The 18731-nt window shown below is 39.1% G+C and overlaps 1 protein-coding gene across 1 annotated transcript in view; it reads left to right on the top strand.

Annotated features, from left to right (window-relative positions):
- The first annotated feature begins 1817 nt into the window (after positions 1–1817).
- The window catches only part of LOC106077245 (neurogenic locus Notch protein-like), a 121089-nt gene continuing 104175 nt past the window's right edge, over positions 1818–18731 (top strand). The window contains exon 1 of the mRNA XM_056040135.1: positions 1818–2371. Coding sequence (XP_055896110.1) covers positions 2296–2371 — 76 coding nt within the window. The 5' untranslated portion in view covers positions 1818–2295. The remainder of the gene's footprint in view (positions 2372–18731) is intronic.

The raw sequence follows: 18731 nt of genomic DNA, 5'->3' as shown, positions 1-18731 counted from the left end.
TCCGTCTGTCCGTCTGACCGTCTGTCCGTCTGTCCGTCCGTCCCGTTTAGATCTCGTAAACTAGAAAAGATATTGAAAATCCGACATCATAGTATTTTAGACCATTCAAAGTTCTGATGCAACGGCTACTTTTTTTTTTCTGAAAGCGAAAAATATCAGTTATGCAAGCAATTTTTTAAAGAGAAAAAGCTAATTAGTATGCATTATAAATAAGACCTAATTTAAAATGAATAGTGATCTTATAAACTTAATTTTTCTGTACATTTATTTTTTATTGCGGAATTTTTTTTTTTTTTTTTTTTTTTTTGAGGATTCGAATAAGAGATTGAGCCTTTCAAAACAATTAGATCAATTATAAGACATCAGTTAGGCCAGGGGAGGCGCGGTGGCTGAGCGGTAAAGCTTGGGGTGTCCCGGGTTCGAATCCTGGTGAAGACTGGGATTTTCAACTTTGGAATCTTTGGGCGCCTCTGAGTCCACTCAGCTCTAATGGGTACCTGACATTAGTTGGGGAAAAGTATAGGCGGTTGGTCGTTGTGCTGGCTACATGACACCCTCGCTAACCGTAGGCCACAAAAACAGATGAACTTTACATCATCTGCCCTATAGACCACAAGGTCTAAAAGGGGAACTAGTTAGGCCAGGTTCACATCTAACTTTACATTCACTTACACCTATCCTTTGATCTGCGGGACCGTTGGGGCACTACACAAGATCTGTTAACCTTCTTTTTCCATTCTTATCTCTCATTTGTCTTTGATATAATTTCATTTGGATGTTGTTTCTGAAAATATTGAAGCCTGCCTGGGTGGACCTCTTCTGGGGCCGATTTTGAGTTTGTGTTTCCACACAAACTGTCTTTTGTAACCTTGTTTAATTAGTCTATTTAGACAATGTCTTTGTGCCAGCGGAGTATTACCATACCAGCAGGTGATAGCAAAGTTAATCAGACTACTAATGGCTGGCGTATAAGCAAAATATAATTTTGTCAATTTTAAATTTGACTAGCTTCTCGGGAAAGAAAAGTCGTTGCTTTATTTTGGTTTAAAGATTTTGGCAGTGTTCACTGTGCTCAATGGAACAAAACATGCAGGCCACAGCTGGGTCTACGTTGTCAAGTGAAACACTGCACTCATCTTGAATCGTAGGACTCTAAGACATTGTCTTATTATAATAACTTTAACCAGAAAACAAACAAACATACCCACATTTAAAAAAAAAAAATAATTTATTATTCGTGTTCGTTAAAGACATCATAGTACGGACCCAAAAATGTAACATAAATAATTCTGCACCGATCAACAAACTTGTATATTGTTCTGAACCAAATCGCGCGTGTGTGTGTAGTTCTCCCTGCAATGAACGTAGAGCAGACTATGTCAGACTTACGCGCGATGCTGTTATTACAGTAGTGACCCACATTTAATGTGTATATGTGTATCAAGGTTTTGGGGGGGGGGGGTGAGGACTAATATACTTCTAATTAAGATTATTGGATCAAAGAATGCGTGAGTGTGTAGACTTCTACACACTAAGTACAAACGTATTGTGGGAGGATACACACGCGAGGGAAAAAAAAATAACAGAAAGGAAAGAACGAAAGCGAGGATTGAAAAAAAAAAAAAAGAAGTACGCGGTGGTGGAAAAAAAGTTCCTTTTCCCTAATCAACTCTTGGAGGCAAGGGGGAAAAAATCAGTTTCCCCCCTTCGCATCAACCTCCTTTCATAACTTTGGGCCAATGAGCGCGCGAGTTGTCTCTACACTTTTGGGTGAAATGGGGGCGTCGCGTCACGCAGTAGACCAGCGCGAGGGGACTATATCGCCAAACGAAGAAGTGGATATTCTCAATGTTTATCAATGTTAGCTCATTCAGAGACAGCACAGAATACAGATAACAACAAACGGACTGTTCAGGAATATGTGTCGATTTAAATTTTAACGCGTAGTAAGATACATTTTTTTTTCACGCATACAGTTATTTCCGACAGGTGCATCGCGTAGGGATATTTTTTCTTCGCTGCAAAACAGGGGGGCAGGACTAGGCTATAGCGGAGATAGAGGAGAGAGAGAGAGAGAGAAAAAAAAAAAAGTTTTATTAGTGTTCCTCTACAGCGCGGTTTGAAACTGGGGGGACTCCGGGTCTGTACAACATTTCTGTACTAAACTGTGTCGGTAAGCCTTGGATTACACTATGATTTCTATGGATGTTACACGGCTGTGATGTGCAAAACACAGTGGATATATATCATCCATCTATGTCAATTCCAAGGTTTTCAATCGTGGATCTGTGAGCTATGATTCCTCACGCTACATTTTGGATTTTGTGTTTTGGATTACTATCTCTCGGGAACATCCTGCCTCACGCTGAAGGTAAGCGAGTGATAACTGGATTTGGAAGCCACAGGTCCAACGCAGAACTCAGCTAGTTTAGCTGTTGTTGTTTTTTTAGTTGCTTATGTTTAAACACTCCTAGATCTACAGCCAGTCTAGACCTAGATCTATACTTTATCTCTTCTAGTCCTAGACCAAGGAGACCCTATGTTTTATAATGAGACTTATAAATAAGGACCAGGTTTTAAGAAAGCGTTGTAGGCTGAAGCTGAAAAGCAGATGTGTGCCTGCTCTGTCATTTCGACCCTAGAGACTTCCGCTCACGCGCCTATATAAAGCGCTCACACATACATAGATCTAGTGAGTGAAAATGAGTAAAGAATCCATGTACATGTTTTGCTGTCTATCCGACGTTCTGTCTGTGTTGTCTGTGAATGTTGTTTTGTTGTTTTAAAATATGTTTAATATTATACACCTGCCTGTCAGTGCCTGTGTTTACCTGTCTATATATGTTAAAATGATGATGAAGGGTTTGAAGACTATGTCAGTGAATGTCTGCAGTAGCTCAAAATTGTCTGTCTGTAATGTAATGGTTTTACAAATGTATGGTTAACTTAGTGGCTATCTATAATTGTACCATAACATATAGATCGATAGTCTTTCAAATAGTCTGTATATAAAGGTAACCATATACACATTACTTTTCAGTGATACCATACGTTTAATTATATTTTTAATTTCACCTGTCTTCAAGATTATTGGATTTATTAGGTAACTACGTATTCAGTCTAGATCTAGTACCGGCACAGTGAGGTTTAAATTATTTTCAGTTGTATTTCTATAGTATTCGTTAGATGGTCTCATGGTTTACTCATTGAAACCTTTTTTACTATCTTTCTCTTGCTCTTTTTCTTCTCTCTTTCTTTCTGTCTCTCTCTCTTTATTTCTTTCTATTTCTTCTCTCTTTCTCTCTCTTTCTTCACTCTTTCTCTCCCTTTCTCTCTATTTCTTCTCTCTTTCTCTCTCGTTCTTTTTCTCTCTCTCTTTCTCTCTCTCTCTTTCTCTCTCTCTCTCTCGCTTTCTCTCTATTTCTTCTCTCTTTCTTTTTCTCTCTTTCTTTCTTTTTCTCTCTCTTTCTTTCTCTCTCTTTCTCTCTCAGGCCTACAAACCATTGACAAGCTCATATTATTTAAACAACTTTTAACACATCTCCCAAAACATACACACAGTACTTAGTGAGTTTGTATTTTTCCTGATTCTCTTTTTGAGATTAATTCACTTCATCTTTCAAGACTAAGTTACTTGGAGCTGACTAGTTCTACCTCACAGTTCTGGCCACACACTGAGAAAAACAAACACAATTGATATATTTTTTTTGATATTTCGTTGTTGTTTTTACGTCCGTAAATCTGAATGCGGGTTTGGCTCTTGAATATTAATTTTTGTATTAGTTCAGAAGTCAAAGTTCATAATGAAACTGTTTTTAACCTGCGTTCACTTCTGGTAGCCCTTAACAAGGCCCTACGCTATTTGACATCTGGGGCACTTCGTAATCAACAGAAGGCAATGTATTCCTTTGTTCTTCAAAAGTTGTTTTTTTTTTTTGGGGTGGGGGTGGGGGGGGGGAGTTTGGGCCCTAAGCTATTGCACTGTTAGTGAGCACATTCTTAAACTTCTTAGACTCTGGTTGATGGACTGACATTTTATGTTTGTTAGTAGACCCGAGCTAAGATAGTTTCTACCACCAAGTTTTGCACACCTTGATTTAACTCTTTCTCTCCCAACTGATGATACCAACGTTGGTTCTATCAGAACGTGTTAAATATTAACGGAGAGAAAGAGTTAATTTCCTATATCTGAGTTTGTATATTAAGACTTGTTCGCGTGACTGCGTAATTGGCTGGAATCATTCGAGAGAAGAAAAATATTACAAAGTTATCAATAAAAAAAAATTCAACAGGCTAAGTCACATGTTGCTCTTCTGTTTCCTTCAGGGACGCGCGATGGTGGAAGGGAGGTCATCAGGTGGGGAGGTGAGAGAGACCAGGCCTCACAACAAGCCCTGCTAGCGTCGTGCTATACCTCAGCCCCTTTATTCTAAGCCCCGCTACCATTGTCTCCGGCCTTCTACCTTTCAGTCAAGCCCGCTCCCTCCTCCCTGAATGACTCTCACACTCAGGTGAAGAAAGTCTTTGTCTGGTCGTCGCCCCCCCCCCCTCTACCCCCCCTCCCTCCCAGCATCCCTGTTGCTGTGCTGGACTTTGAGGTCATTCATTGTCCAGTAGCACACACACACACTAACATTGACAAATATGAAGGAATTTAATTCAAAAATGTTTCTAAAAACAACCAAATAGAAATTGAGTATTGAAGACACGAAAACAATGGACAGGCCATCTCTTGTGTGCTGGCCATCCTTTTTTTTTTTTTTTGGTATTGTTCTTCTGCGAAGCTATTAATAAGGAGTATTTTTAGCTTTTTAAAAATTGTTCAATGTAAAGACTGTTAGTTTCTCATGCAACTGGAAGTGGTAGAGCGCTTACATCTAAATGAACGTCCCAGTTGTGAGTCCTGGATTTAAAAAAAACTTAGATTCAGTTTATTATTTGACTCACGTTTGATTTCTCTGGGTTTTAAATTGGCTTAGTGACGTGGGAAGGAAAATGAAAGATCGTTGGTCTTGGTGCTTTACACACACCACTCTCGTAAACCGCTGGTCATAAAACCGAGGTTTGTTTTGTTTTCTGATAAAGCTTATATTAAAACATCAGACAAAATAAACGTTGTATGTCCATGTTTTGTTATGTCCTTAAGAATCCGACACATATACTTACATACCTTTGCCTCTCACTTATTGGGTTGGTGTCTCTTGGGGTGACTCAGTTCTTGTGCGTCTTCATTTCAAGCACTCGACCCTGTCCTCGATCTAGACCTGATCACGTGTGCATCTGTTCATTGTACAAGGCATAGAGTGCATATTACATTAACCATTGTCTTCAGGGTCATTCTCGTCATCTGAACCCTGTCTGGCATCAGGCATGTGTGCCGTTACGCTCTTTATGTTGATACAAAAATATTAAACAACAACAAAAGATACGAAACTCCAGATCTATGTTCATTCTACTGTTTTCTAACCTCGAATGATTGAGTTCGCTGCACTATCTTCTGTAATCTTCTTCATTCTGCCGATTGCCTTGATCTAAACATGCTAGAAATAATTGGGGCAGAGAAAATTCGCCTGATTGCAGAATAATTTCCCCTTGAATGGAATTTTATAAAAACTTACAGGCATAAAAAAAAATGCGCTTAAAAATCTATTTGAACGCTTAATTGGGATATATAAGTTTTATCGATTGGCTGTGTTTAAAATTGTCTTTTAGCGGTTTGTCGACATGAGCGTTGTTCAAGGTATACGATATACATAACAACATGTTATCACGCAATGCTTTACATGCAGCCACACGCTACAGTGAAATAAAACATTTTCATTTCTTGTACACGGGACTTTTTAACTCATCGTAATTCGAGAACCAAATTTACAGCGGTTCTAAAACTAAGTCGCCGCTTCTAATCATCATGCAAGATCAAATTAATTGTATGAAGAACTTGGATTTGGAATCTTCAGGCCGTGGTATGACTCCTGTCCTGTGTATTCTCCAAGAGTGGAAGACCACTGCTGAACTTGATGCTTACGTTTAAATTTTGAGTAAACTTACAATACAGCTGACTGGTTTCTGTTAAATTTCTAAACTCGGGAAGGCCCAACTTTTCAATGCTTTTTTTTTTTCTTTTTTGCACCATATGCGCTTTGAAAAGATGTGTGTTGAGTGTGTTGTGCGTATGTGGGGAGGGGGGGGGTGAAGGTTGTCCGATGAAGTCTCAGACTAGCGTCCTCGACAACAAAGAGTCCGGGTATCTTGACAGAAATGACCAATGTCACCCAAGGCTCACCATGGTACCCCCCCCCCCTTTTTTTTTTCTCCCGCCCACGAAAAGTTCTTCTGAAGGGATGTCGACGGCCACGCATCACCTGGTACTTTAGATGGTCAAACAACCTGTTCCTCAAGAACAGACCCCCATACCGCCCCCCCCCCCTCTTTCCCCAAATCATTATTCTCTTCCGGTAGCAGAGATCACCTTTCATCCCCCCTATTCTGGCTCCCTAGCGTGTTGCCCCTATTCCTTTTTTGTCAAGAGTGAGTAGGTCAGCCCTCCCTCGCCCCTTCTTACACACACACGCACACACACACACACACGCACACACACACTGTTCTGTACAGCTATCTGGCAGATGATTTTTTTGTATCACATGACCGAAATGTGGACAGCTGAAGTACTTGTTGAAATTATTTTAGTCTTTAGTTAGTTGTATTAGTGTTTCGTGTAGGTCAGTGTGTTACCTTGCTTCGTCTCACACGGTTGTCGCTAAATACATTGACTTCAAATTTAATTTCCTTTTTTTAAAACAAAGTTGTGTACAACCTAAGACTTATCTGCACTCTCCTCCTCGTCATCATCATCATCCAACCCCGTGTGAAGGCCTGATAGGTTCAAATCCTTTCTTCCGAAAGCCCTGGACAAAATCCCTGCTGCTGTGCACAGTGCACGTGAAGAGCAGGTCACTTTCCTGACTTGTCGAAACAAATATCAGTAAATGTTGTACAGTCCATCTACTCTATATGTATTTCATACATTTGTATATACACAATTCAAACGATCACATTCATTGAGGCGCGGCTTCTGAGTGGTTAAGCGCTTGGCTTCCGAGACGAGGGGGTCCCGGGTTCGAATGCTGGTGAAGACTGGTCTTTTTAATTTCGGGATCTTTAGGGTGCCTCTGAGTCCAACCAGCTCTAATTGCCACATGACACCCTTACTAACCGTGGATCATAGAAACAGATGACAGGGTCTAAAAAAGGGAAACTTGACCTAATTGTTTAACTTACATTCATTACACGTATATCACGTGACAGTATGCTTACACATAATGTTGAGCTGCATTCCTTCGTTTACATTGCTGTCTTATTTCTCCACGACCTCTCTACTTCTTGGCTAAAATCAAACATCGCCCATGTCTTTATCATTTACTCCGCGGTGGATTACGTATTGGCTATAAATAACTTACCCGTAACATTCAAATAAAGCATTCGTCGCTAGATTGGACGTGTCTTCATATGACATCATCACAGCGGTGTGTAAATAAATCACGCATTTTATATCCGATTGAGTTTCTTTTCTAATTTTCTTTTTCAACTTTTAAGATTTCATTCATTTTTGTCGTCACCATTTCAGCTTCGCTAAGAATTAGGCTGGGGAAAGCGGGAGGTTTTAAAGAGGTCAACCAGGCCTCTCGCTGCTCTATTTATCTGTGTCAGGTAGCCCTTTTCAACACATTCTTGTTAGTAGTTTGTCTCCGCCCAATTCCTGAAACTATCTTGTTGGTAATAGGGGCAGAGAGCTTCGGAGAACAGACATCTTCCCCACTCACAGAGCTCTCACTGAGCCCATTGACGAGGGCTGATGCTTGGGCCGGGTGGACAAAGTTTGTTCCATTGAACTGCTTGCTATTCACCGAACGGAATGAATGAGCTGAGGGAGTCGTCAGTTATCCCCCCCCCCCCCCCCCCCCCACTCATAGGATCTTCTCGCATTGTTATTGACATTAACGTTTAAACAATCATTGAAAAAAAAAATCGCCGCTGGGAATCTTCATCTGAGCCTAAACTTAACCGTGAGATTTTTTTTTTAAATTTAAAAAATGTAATAAATCAGTCACAGTGTAAGGTTCGAAGCAACAAGAAGTAGGTAGCATATTAAAATTAATACGTTGCTTGCACTTTTCACACACATATATAGGGAGAGAGACAGACAGACAGAAATAGAATGTAGGAAAAAGGAGGGGGTAATCTGAAGATTTATCTCACCATGAGTGACGCTACTAGCGTTTCTAACGTTAGTTACAGTATATGACTCCATCTCTCACTGTGTACGCAGTATTTTTGACTAAGCCCCCGGTATGGCTGAGTTGATCACTGTTTTCATACCTCAATTCTACCACCTTTCACACCCCTGCCCCTCTTCTCTGCAACCCTCCTCCCCCCACCCAACTCACCGCTACTCACTGCAATAAACATGTCTTCTAGTCTCCTTCCGAGCCCGACAGGTAAGAAATACAGCCGTTTTAGAGTGAAAAAAAAGGGGGGGGGGGAACATGACGTAATATTGAACAGCGCCTTAACACCTTGACCCACCGATATCGTGAACCCCACCTTCAAGGACAACAGCCGATCGGGGCGTAATCAGAATTCATATTCCACCCACTCCTTGAAAGACCCCCCGTGTTCCTAAAAGCTCTCGATGAAAGCAGTAAATTGTTCACCCTGAATGGAGAAAGTGGATTGTTATTTGTTAAAAACACCCCCAGTGTTTAGTTAGCATATGTTTGCAATCCATTAGAAGAGTTCTTCTCACATTGTCAGCATTTGCGTGCACCGCCAACGCCTGGCTCAACTGCTTGGAACTGTGACGTTCTGCTGTGAAACCTGCCAGGTTTTAAATGGCAGGTAAAACTGAGCTCATCCATCTTTGGCGGCTCGCGATTTCACAGGTATTTAGATCTTTCACTTTTTCAAGCTGGGTAGCCATAAAATTTTGGACAGTCCAGACTTCCATTTTTTTACACTCATGACAAGTAGGCATCAAACCCTGGACATCCCTGACTTCCATTATGCCAGATAGCCCTGAAATCTAGTAGTCATGATACCCTGGGTATCCTAGACTCCCAGTATGATACACATTGAGCAATGTACGAAATGTCGTCAGTGAAAAGATGCTAACTTGTTCCAAACAATATTTGGCCTAATTTTCCAGCACTCCCCATAATAGGTGACGTACAGTTCATTTTTTTTTAATCTAAGTAGGAATACTGCAATTGCTCTTTCTTGCCTAGAATGGGTTGCCAGGTAGACCAATGACTTTGTAAAACCAGGTTAGTCGTGGATCCGCGTAGGGCGTAATACTCTTCTATTTGGAAGGTACCGTTTGTGACTTATAAACAAGTCAGAGATCAACAAAGGATAACAGACACGGAAAAGATCCCTGGGAGTCAAGGTGACCTCTCAGCGATGGGCAGAGCAGACGTTTCCCTTATTAATAAAATAAGATTTATAACATATATAAGGTTATTGGTGAATAGCCTATAGAAATGGTTTAAGATACTTATCTGATATAAATCCATATACTTCTAATGACCTGGAAAATGTCATGCCCAAATTTTTATTTTTAGTTCATTAAAAACGTATACTTTTTATTTACTTCTGTTTTTTTTTTAACTTTTGCTCATCACGTGACAATCAAATGACACGGAAATGAGTGACATATTCCATCTTTGTTCTTCTCGGAATATCTTTTTAGTTTTTGGTCACTGCAGGCTAGGTGTGGGGTGGGCTTCAAACTGTACCCCCTCGCCCCCAAACATCTGATTTTATAAACGACCAATTATTTCACAGTTACAAGTGTCAGAGATATTTATGTTTTCTTGACAGCTTGGCTTCTACTAACAAAACCATTTTAATTTTAAACTTGCGCCCTGGCGCCCCCCCCCCCCCCTCGTGCTCGCCGCCCCCTTCTGAAAAGAAAAAAATCCATTATCAAAGCCTCAGTTTTTCATCTCATTTAAGGCGACATCACCCCCCCCCCCCCCATTACCTTTTATTTTTTCATCTTCTCCTAATAGCACGTAGCGCCACCCTAGCGCCCTACCCCACAGGGAGCACTTCATTTCTATTATCGGAAGGAGACGTTTGTTCTGGTACATTACGGCGCTGATGTCGCCCTGCGTAGATAGCCCCTGGAATTTATGGCACCCGCCGTGTCCCGAAAGAGTGATTTATTGTGTCTGCAGTGTGCTTTGTATGCCAGGGGCAGCGCTCACTTGCAATACTTCCATACAATCTCTACTCACATTACCTGGTTTTCTGTAACTGTACTAAAGATCGCTGTAAATACTTTACCTATAATATTGAAAGCCTTGGATGACATTGACCATATGACATATAGGAAACGTGCGTCATCTAAAATAAAGATCAGCTTTTGTTATATAGGCCCCTTAAATCATCTATTGTTTTTTTTTTCCACATTTCTTTCCGTTTTAAGTTTTATATATTTACATTATTTCTAACTCAGACATAATTTAACCCTATGAAAATCCTCGGCACACATTTATTTTTTGTCACCCAGAAAACCCAAGTATAAATGTAGGCCAAAAAAACTTGGTATATATTTTAATCCCAATAAACCCCAAGTATAAATGTAGGCCCTAAGAAACTTGGTATAGATATTTTAATCCCAATAAACCCCACGTATAAATGTTGGCCCTTGGACACTTATCCCAGAAAACATGCAGGCCTTTAGACACTTATTATAGATATGTTTAACACCAGAAAACCACAAGTATAAATGTAGGCCCCTAAAAACTTGGTATAGAATATCTGAAGTATAAATTACAGTATCTAAGATCTAAATCTCTACCTTCTATTTTCAAATTTGCTAACATTCAAATCATTTTCGTACCGACACTTTCATCGGACACTTCGTAGGTAGTTCGAACCAACTGCTCTGTCTTAATATATAATGGCGCCTGGCCCCACTGCTCCCCAAAGCACCCTTTACCTCTCCTCGGTCTGTCTGTATCACGCCTAAAAAATGCAATTTAATTCAAGGATTTGCTAAGTGCTTGAAACGAGGTATTGTACCTGTAATAAAGTTGACTCGAGAGTGTTTGCACGCGTCATTGGGTTCCCCCTTATCTAACAAATTTCTAGACTGTACTCAGAGTGCCCTGGCTCTGGTACAATGCCATGATTGAAGTGTTCTGTAATGATTGTTATAGGTAGACCTCTATTATTAAGTCTTTTCTTGTTCAGTTAATGAACTTTTTTTTTTAAATTAAGAAAACACTGTGCAGCGGTTCTCAAAGACAAGAAAACGGTTCACAAAGAACAGGACAGAATCTCACTGTTACTAGAATAGAATTCATTAAAAGAAAAAAAAACAGTGTTTTATTGCCTTGTTCTCTTTTTCTTCCAAGAAAATAGTTATGTTTAGACTCAAGAGATTGAGCCATATATTATGTCACAGCCACACGCTGGACCCGCTTGAAAAGTGTTATAAATGCATTTCTGTGGACTGGTCAAGTTGAGAGCGCTAGACAAACATTCAGCGGACTTTTCAATTCCAGACGTCGTGTCATTCGTTAGGGAGCCGTGGGGATGAGGGGGGGGGGGGGGAGCGACAGATTGTAACTCATTCCTTTTTTCAACTTACTGAGAACTTTATTAAGCTAGATTAATTAGCTTTCTTAGACCAAAGTCTAAATGACACATGTGAATTATCTATGACTGTACGTACTGGGCGGTAGTTATGCAAAGAGCTTTGGGTATTTACGTACAGAACATTACGTTCTAATAGCATTTGACTTTAACTCTTTCTCTCCGAAATTATTTTCTTCGTTTGGATAGAATTATTCATCCTGACATGATTGAACTTCAATAACATTTGCTTGTTATCAGAAGATGTTATATTTGGTGTCGAATTATAGGTTAATGCACAACAAAAATTAAAGTTTATAAATCTAAGAATAAATTTAGTTTAATGGGGTCAAATCAACGTTGGTATCGTCAATTAGGAGAGATAGTTAAATTTACGCGCTCATAGGGCGTTACGGTACAACGGGTGCAATGTTTGCCAGTTTGTCACTGAACATTGAACGTGCCTGGCCACAACGTACATTGAAAGACTGGACATCGCTAATTGGTCAACGTAAGCTTTGTCCTGCAACTGCGGCTTATCAAAGTGTACACACAAATAATTAAATGTGAATCTTGTACGCGACACGCGCGTAATCACAATAAGGCCTTCTGGTCATGAGGACACCTTATCTTAAAATCTACACTGACTTGTGGTCGATTGTCCTGTGCATTCAGAAGGTTACTCTTCCTATTTGGCTTATTCGCTCTAAAAAAAAAACAACTAATTTACATTTCTTTTTTCTGTTTCTTAATTGGTGGTAGCTATGATACTATCTAAGGGAGCCCGTGAGCCATGGGGGAGCTATATGGAGTTAAGAGGTGTCCAGACCACCAACACTTCAAAACTCCTTCATTGGTAATCAAACTCGGGTGCTGTGGTGATGATAATAACCCAGGGATGTTGTCTTCGGCGTCACCCCCTCCCCTTTCCCAATCATACTAACCCCCCCCCCCCCCAGCCACCACTCTCCTCGATGTTGACGCCAGCCATTGTGTCCTTGTCTAGATTTGTTTGTCCAACATGTCCATCCTACCTTTTTTTTTGTTGTTGCGGACATGATTGGGGACATACATAGGCGTGTAAGGCGACTCGACATCAGAGTGAAATTGTATTCAAGGGAAGTGTATTTGTTGGCTGGTGGGGGGACAACGGGAACTTGACGGGGAAGCGGGGGAACAAAAGGAACAGGCCGACTTTCTAATTCTGTCCACAAACACTCCAGCTAATTGTTGAACAAGTGAATGACCGGTAACGGTGCTGGCTTAACCCCATTTCAGACCCCAGTCTTTCTGTTGGATAAGCGTTGACATGCACGCTTTGAAACACTCGTTGGCAGCCTAGGTGGTGTTCTACTTGGAGGGCGTGGCATTGGTTGAGTGAAAATAAAAGAAATATTATATCTATTATATTAGTTTTTGTTTTTTTATTCGAAAAGTTAGACAACTCACTTAGAAATTAATATAATAACACTAAATGTAATTAATTATTAAGCATAGATCTGCACATAGCAATGTCTATATATATATCTATCTATCTATTAACAAGTTTTATGTTTGGAAAATGTCGTGTTCTTTATTTATGAATATCCAAAGCTTATTCAGTTTTAGATTGCATAATTTATGCTGACACGCAAAACAAAAAAAATTACAAACACTCTGGGTCTATTATTATATCGGCCGCAAATCATTCTTTTTCTATCCATTGCAGTAGTATAATCTGAAAGTATTGAACTATGACGCAATGTTAGAGATGCTTCATGAAAAAATCAAGTGATCTTTCGTATTGAGTAAGACCCAATAATAAGGAGACTGTCATCGATAGAGCCTCGGTGCTTATAAGTTATGTTATTTTCTACATTTATGTTATTTCTTAACTTTTACATAAAAAAAAATATTTTTCCTTCCTGCTCGGGCTCGATTAATGGATTCTTCTTTGAAACTCTTTATGCTTTTTTCTTATACTCTGTTGTCTCCCTGTCTCTTTATTTCTCCCTCTATTTGGCTGACCGTCTTTCTACCTCTATATCTCTCTCTATGTCTCTCTCTCTCTCTCTCTCTCTGTCTCGCTCTGTTTGTCTGTCTCTGACTGTCTCTCTATCTCTTTGTCAGTCTCTCTAGTTCTCTCTGTGTGTCTCTCTGTCTTTCTCTCGTCTTTCTATTTCTGGCTGTCTCTATCTCTTTATTTCTCTCTGTCTGTCTCTCTGTCTCTCTCTCTCTCTCTCTCTTTGTCTCTCTCCATCTTTGAAATGAACATGCCTAGGTTTTAATTGCTACATTGAAGCTTCACATTCCGAATATATTTTTGGCATTGCCCAAACGTCGCTCACGTGCTACCTTTTCTTGTTAGCCTCGTTTCAGTTGCCTTGACCTCCCCGACGTTATAACACCGTCATCAACCCAGAGAATCAACTCAAAGTGCTAGCGAGTCAATGGGCCAGACGCACTCGCTAAAAGCTCAAGATCTGTACTATTAATCTTTTTAAAGCGTACGGAAAAAAAAAGACGCATTTTTTTTTTTACAGAAATATAATTATATAAACAGCTAAGCGTTTTCATATTGATAGCGTGGCCATTCCAAACATACAGACAACTACAGCCATGTGGGCGGCTAGAATCTTTGTAAGGAGCCCAAAACCAGTTTTAACAGCCCATAATTATCTAGTTGTCACTGCAAGTAATTATTTCATTATCTTTAAAGAAATAACAACTAACAAACATTGAGTTAGTTTCGTAAATGTGTCAAGGGAAATAATTAGCTTACAGTTTTTTTGTTGTTTAAATGTATATTCATTGTGCTAAAATTAATGAAATTTCATCATGCACTAATAGAGGCCAAACGTCAGATTCCGTGAGTCTAACACAATTACTATTGGTCTAGATCTATTCCTTGTTCATCATGTTATTGCCTCCCTCGGAAAGCTAAAATCTCGTTGCTTTTTCCGAACCATAACCTAAACGAATATATATTTATTTTTCCCCACAACCATCAAAACAGTATTGTTTATGAATATTCGTAGCCGTATCTAGACACATTATTTCATCGTTATAGACCAAGGCTAGATAGTTCTATGTAATTTATTAAAAGTAGGCCACACACCTTACATATTTTGAATTCATTTCCCATTCAAAACTCTTCTCTATTGGAGATTTGTATCTCTGGTGGATAACTCTAAATAACTAGCTATTTTATTTTCGGTGTATCCGGTGAACAGAAAGAAAAAAGGAAATGTTCATAAGATTTGTCTTTTACATTTTTTTAGCTCACTTTTTTTTTTTTAGTGAAAAATCAAATTTCTAGTCTCTCTCTCGCTTACAACACAAATTAATATGTATTGTTTAATTAGCAACAGTCATATTTGAACATAACGACCTTCACATTGTTCGTAATAAATTGTAAACTTATCTTCGAAATCTTCCATAGGCGAAAAGTAAGCACTGTCTAAGATTTTCTGTAAGAGCTATATAGCCAGACATAGTGTAGTCCACGCAGATTCAAATTTAATTATAAAAATATATTTTGTCTAGGTCAGCACTAAGCTAAAAGAAAACAACAGCAAACAAACAATTTTGTTGGTAATTAACTATTATACTGTCTGCTTCTCTAGCTGAGTGGAAATGGGGAATAGGAGTCTACTTAAAAACAGAACCATGTCATTTATCTAATTATCTATTTGTGTGTGTGTGTGTGTGTGTTAATTTGCGTACCACTGGACTAGACAAGACATTTTTAAATGTTTGTAGGCTAGACAATAGATTATAAATTTTTGTGCACCAGACAGGACATTTCATATGTTTGTAAGTGTTACAACTGTTTGGTTTGTCTGCGCCTTTCTGTCTCGATTTCTCTTCCTCGGGAACACTTGACCACTTTTATCAAACCCGAGACTTTAATATGCATATTCCATCTTGTACCGCGTGAAGGATTACACCCAGCAGATAGCGAGGCGGCGGTGAGAACACAAAAAGAAACCCACTATTTTTTTGTGTGTGTTTAGTTTTGACCTAGTTTGTACCTGCTCGTTGTAAATTTCCGGCCGACAAACTCTCTTCCATGCTACAGTTTCCTTCTTTTACTCACAATGAAAGCACGCGGGAACACGTCAGCATTGGCAGGCTATGGGGTAAGCAAGATGCCCCGCCAGCCTTGATCTATTTTCTGCATGGAGCTGTCGTACTTTGAAACTGCTCAACGACAGCGCATTCTTCAGTAACGAAGTTAACAAAGAAATGAGAAACAACTCAACAACACTTCAGCTGGAAAGGATTGCAACTCTTCAAGTTAACGTCTTTGCTGAATGGAAGTTGGATATGTACGCATTGTAATTAGATCTCTATGCCTGTACTTCATCGGCGCTCAGATAATTTAAAGCGAAGCCCTGGCCACCCTCTCCTGTTAATGCGTAATGAAAATGAACATTCATGGTGTTGAGTAAACTGTTTTCTTAACAACCTTTATTGTACCCGGCCCCTTTATTTTAAATAAAAACAGATACCAATCTTATACTGGGGGACACGACAATTCGTTCACTGACATTTCGTTCACCGACAAATCGTTCACGACTTTTCGTTCACCAGACATTTCGTTCACCAGACATTTCGTTCACCCGACAATTCGTTCACGCGACTATTCGCTCACGGACTATTCGCTCACAGACAACTTGTTCACCGACAACTTGTTCACCGACAGTTGGTTCACGACAAATCGTTCACGCGACAAATCGTTCACTAACAATTCGTTCACAGACAAATTGTTCACAGACAAATCGTTCACTGGATATTTCCAAAAACAAAAAATTGCTAGAGATCGGGCCTAATCCGAAATTCTTTGTAAATTTTTGTTTGTTTGTTGTTAATATTTTGTTAACGAGGACAGTATGTGATAAAACATTATACTGAAAAGAAAAAAGAGATCTTACAAGCAAGCTGAAACATTTAAATGGGTCCTCACTTTACTCTAGGTAACATTTTTACTTTCAACTTGTAGGCCTTCTTTTACACTCATGTCCATCATGTAGTCTAGTTCGACCTACCCATATTTGCTTATCTTCTTAATAGCGGTCCAGATGTTTAATTAACATACCCATTTTATTGATATCTTATTAACAAAAACAAATCTTATCTTATATAATACAGACGTTTCTTCAAAAAAGAAGATGATTACGTCCTACGCGTCATGCATTCTGCCAAGTCACTGGTTTTCCTGGCTAGCTCAGACACACTAGTATTTTTTCAACAATCCTTTCAGTGTTTTTACGAGAGATAATTAAGATTTTTAACAATGGTACTAGATTTGGTACAATATATGGTTTCACTGTTCAACTCTGAACGTCACATACTAGATACAGATCTAAGGTTAATACTTATCAATTAAGACATCTAAAAAAAAAACAACTAATTACATATACAATACTAGAAAATATTTTGGTTCCCTATCAAAAAATTAAAAATGTATCGCAATAAAATTTAAAAAATTGTTTCAATAAATTTGTAATTGAAGTCCAAGCAATCAAATTAATCTACCAATCGGTGGTCACATATAGAAACAAGTTAACTAAAATAAAAATAAAATAGAACTCCTTTTAAACTTGATGGAAAGTATTATACTAATGTCTAGTACATATTTTCAATGTTAACAGATTGAACATGTGTATAGGCAATGTCCAATAAAGTTTAATTACTTCCAGAGGAGCCAGTCTGTCTAGCACTCCACTAGGTGTTAACTAGAGTATCCAGATGAATGGGTAGATTCCCGGTAGATGACAAAAAAAAAAAAAAAAAGAGGGGGGTGTGTGTGTGTAAAGGTATATTAAAGGTGAAAATAAAAATGTTACCTATAGTAAAGTGAGGGCCCATTTAAATTTTTCAGCTAGCTTGTAAGGTCTCTTTTTTTTAATTTTAAGTATAATTTTTATCACATACTGTCTTCATTAACAAAATATTAACAACAACAACGAAATTAAATAAACTCGAATTAGACTTAGACCTGATCTCTAGAAATGTTTTTGTTTTTGGAAATAATAGCTACAAAAGTTTTAATGTAAATAAATTAAACACGCGACGAGAATATATAATATTAACAATATGTTACTATCCAGTGAACGATTTGTCTGTGAACAATTTGTCCGTGCCGTGAACGAATAGTCGCGTGAACGATTTGTCGCGTGAACGATTTGTCGTGAACCAACTGTCGGTGAACAAGTTGTCGGTGAACAAGTTGTCTGTGAGCGAATAGTCCGTGAGCAAATAGTCGCGAATTGTCGGGTGAACGAATTGTCGGGTGAACGAAATGTCTGGTGAACGAATAGTCGCGTGAACGAAAAGTCGTGAACGATTTGTCGGTGAACGAAATGTCAGTGAACGAATTGTCGTGGAACCCTTATACTGATAGATCTAAATAAAGTTCCACTTTCAGATCCTGCAATCTATGGGGCGGATGATGTTTCTGTAGCCCACTGTTAACTAGGGTGTCATGTGGCCAGCATAACGACCAATCGCCTTTACTATTCACAAACTAATGGCAGTTACCAATTAGAGCTGGGTTGACTCAGAGGCGCCCTAAAGATCCTGAAATTAAAAAACCAGTCTTCTTACTAGGATTTGAACCCGGGATCCCTCTGTTCGTAAGCTAAGCGCTTTACCACTAAGCCACCGCGCCTTCCGAAAAAACATAATCTTCCAACGTGGGTCTTGAACCCACGACCCTGAGATTTAGTCCTTATGCCCTACCGATTGAGCTAATCGGACTTCTTTTGATAAATTCTTCGTGACATATTCATTAGTGAAACCGTCTTCTAGTTTATACTGATGTATGTACTTACTTATGGAAACAAAAATAGAATTCAGAGACGGAGTAACTTTTTGAGTAATTTAAATTTGCATTCCATAAAAGTTTGCTTTTGTTGTGCATGATTTTTTTTTTGTGCGTCTTTGAGTCATACCGCTCACGTCAGCGCTCAACGCCATTGGCTAATCCGTTCGTGGTTTTACTGTAGATAATCTTTTTTAAAAAAACGTAATTTTTTTTTTGGGGGGGGGGGGGGGTCGGGGGGTTAAACATCAGTGATGCTATTTAATATTATTTTGTTATCTCG

The sequence above is a fragment of the Biomphalaria glabrata genome, chromosome 9, assembly GCF_947242115.1.
Source record: "Biomphalaria glabrata chromosome 9, xgBioGlab47.1, whole genome shotgun sequence".
Classification (NCBI taxonomy): domain Eukaryota; kingdom Metazoa; phylum Mollusca; class Gastropoda; family Planorbidae; genus Biomphalaria; species Biomphalaria glabrata.
The sequence above is the reverse complement of the archived record's forward strand: the minus strand, read 5'-3'. Positions and strand labels throughout refer to the sequence as shown.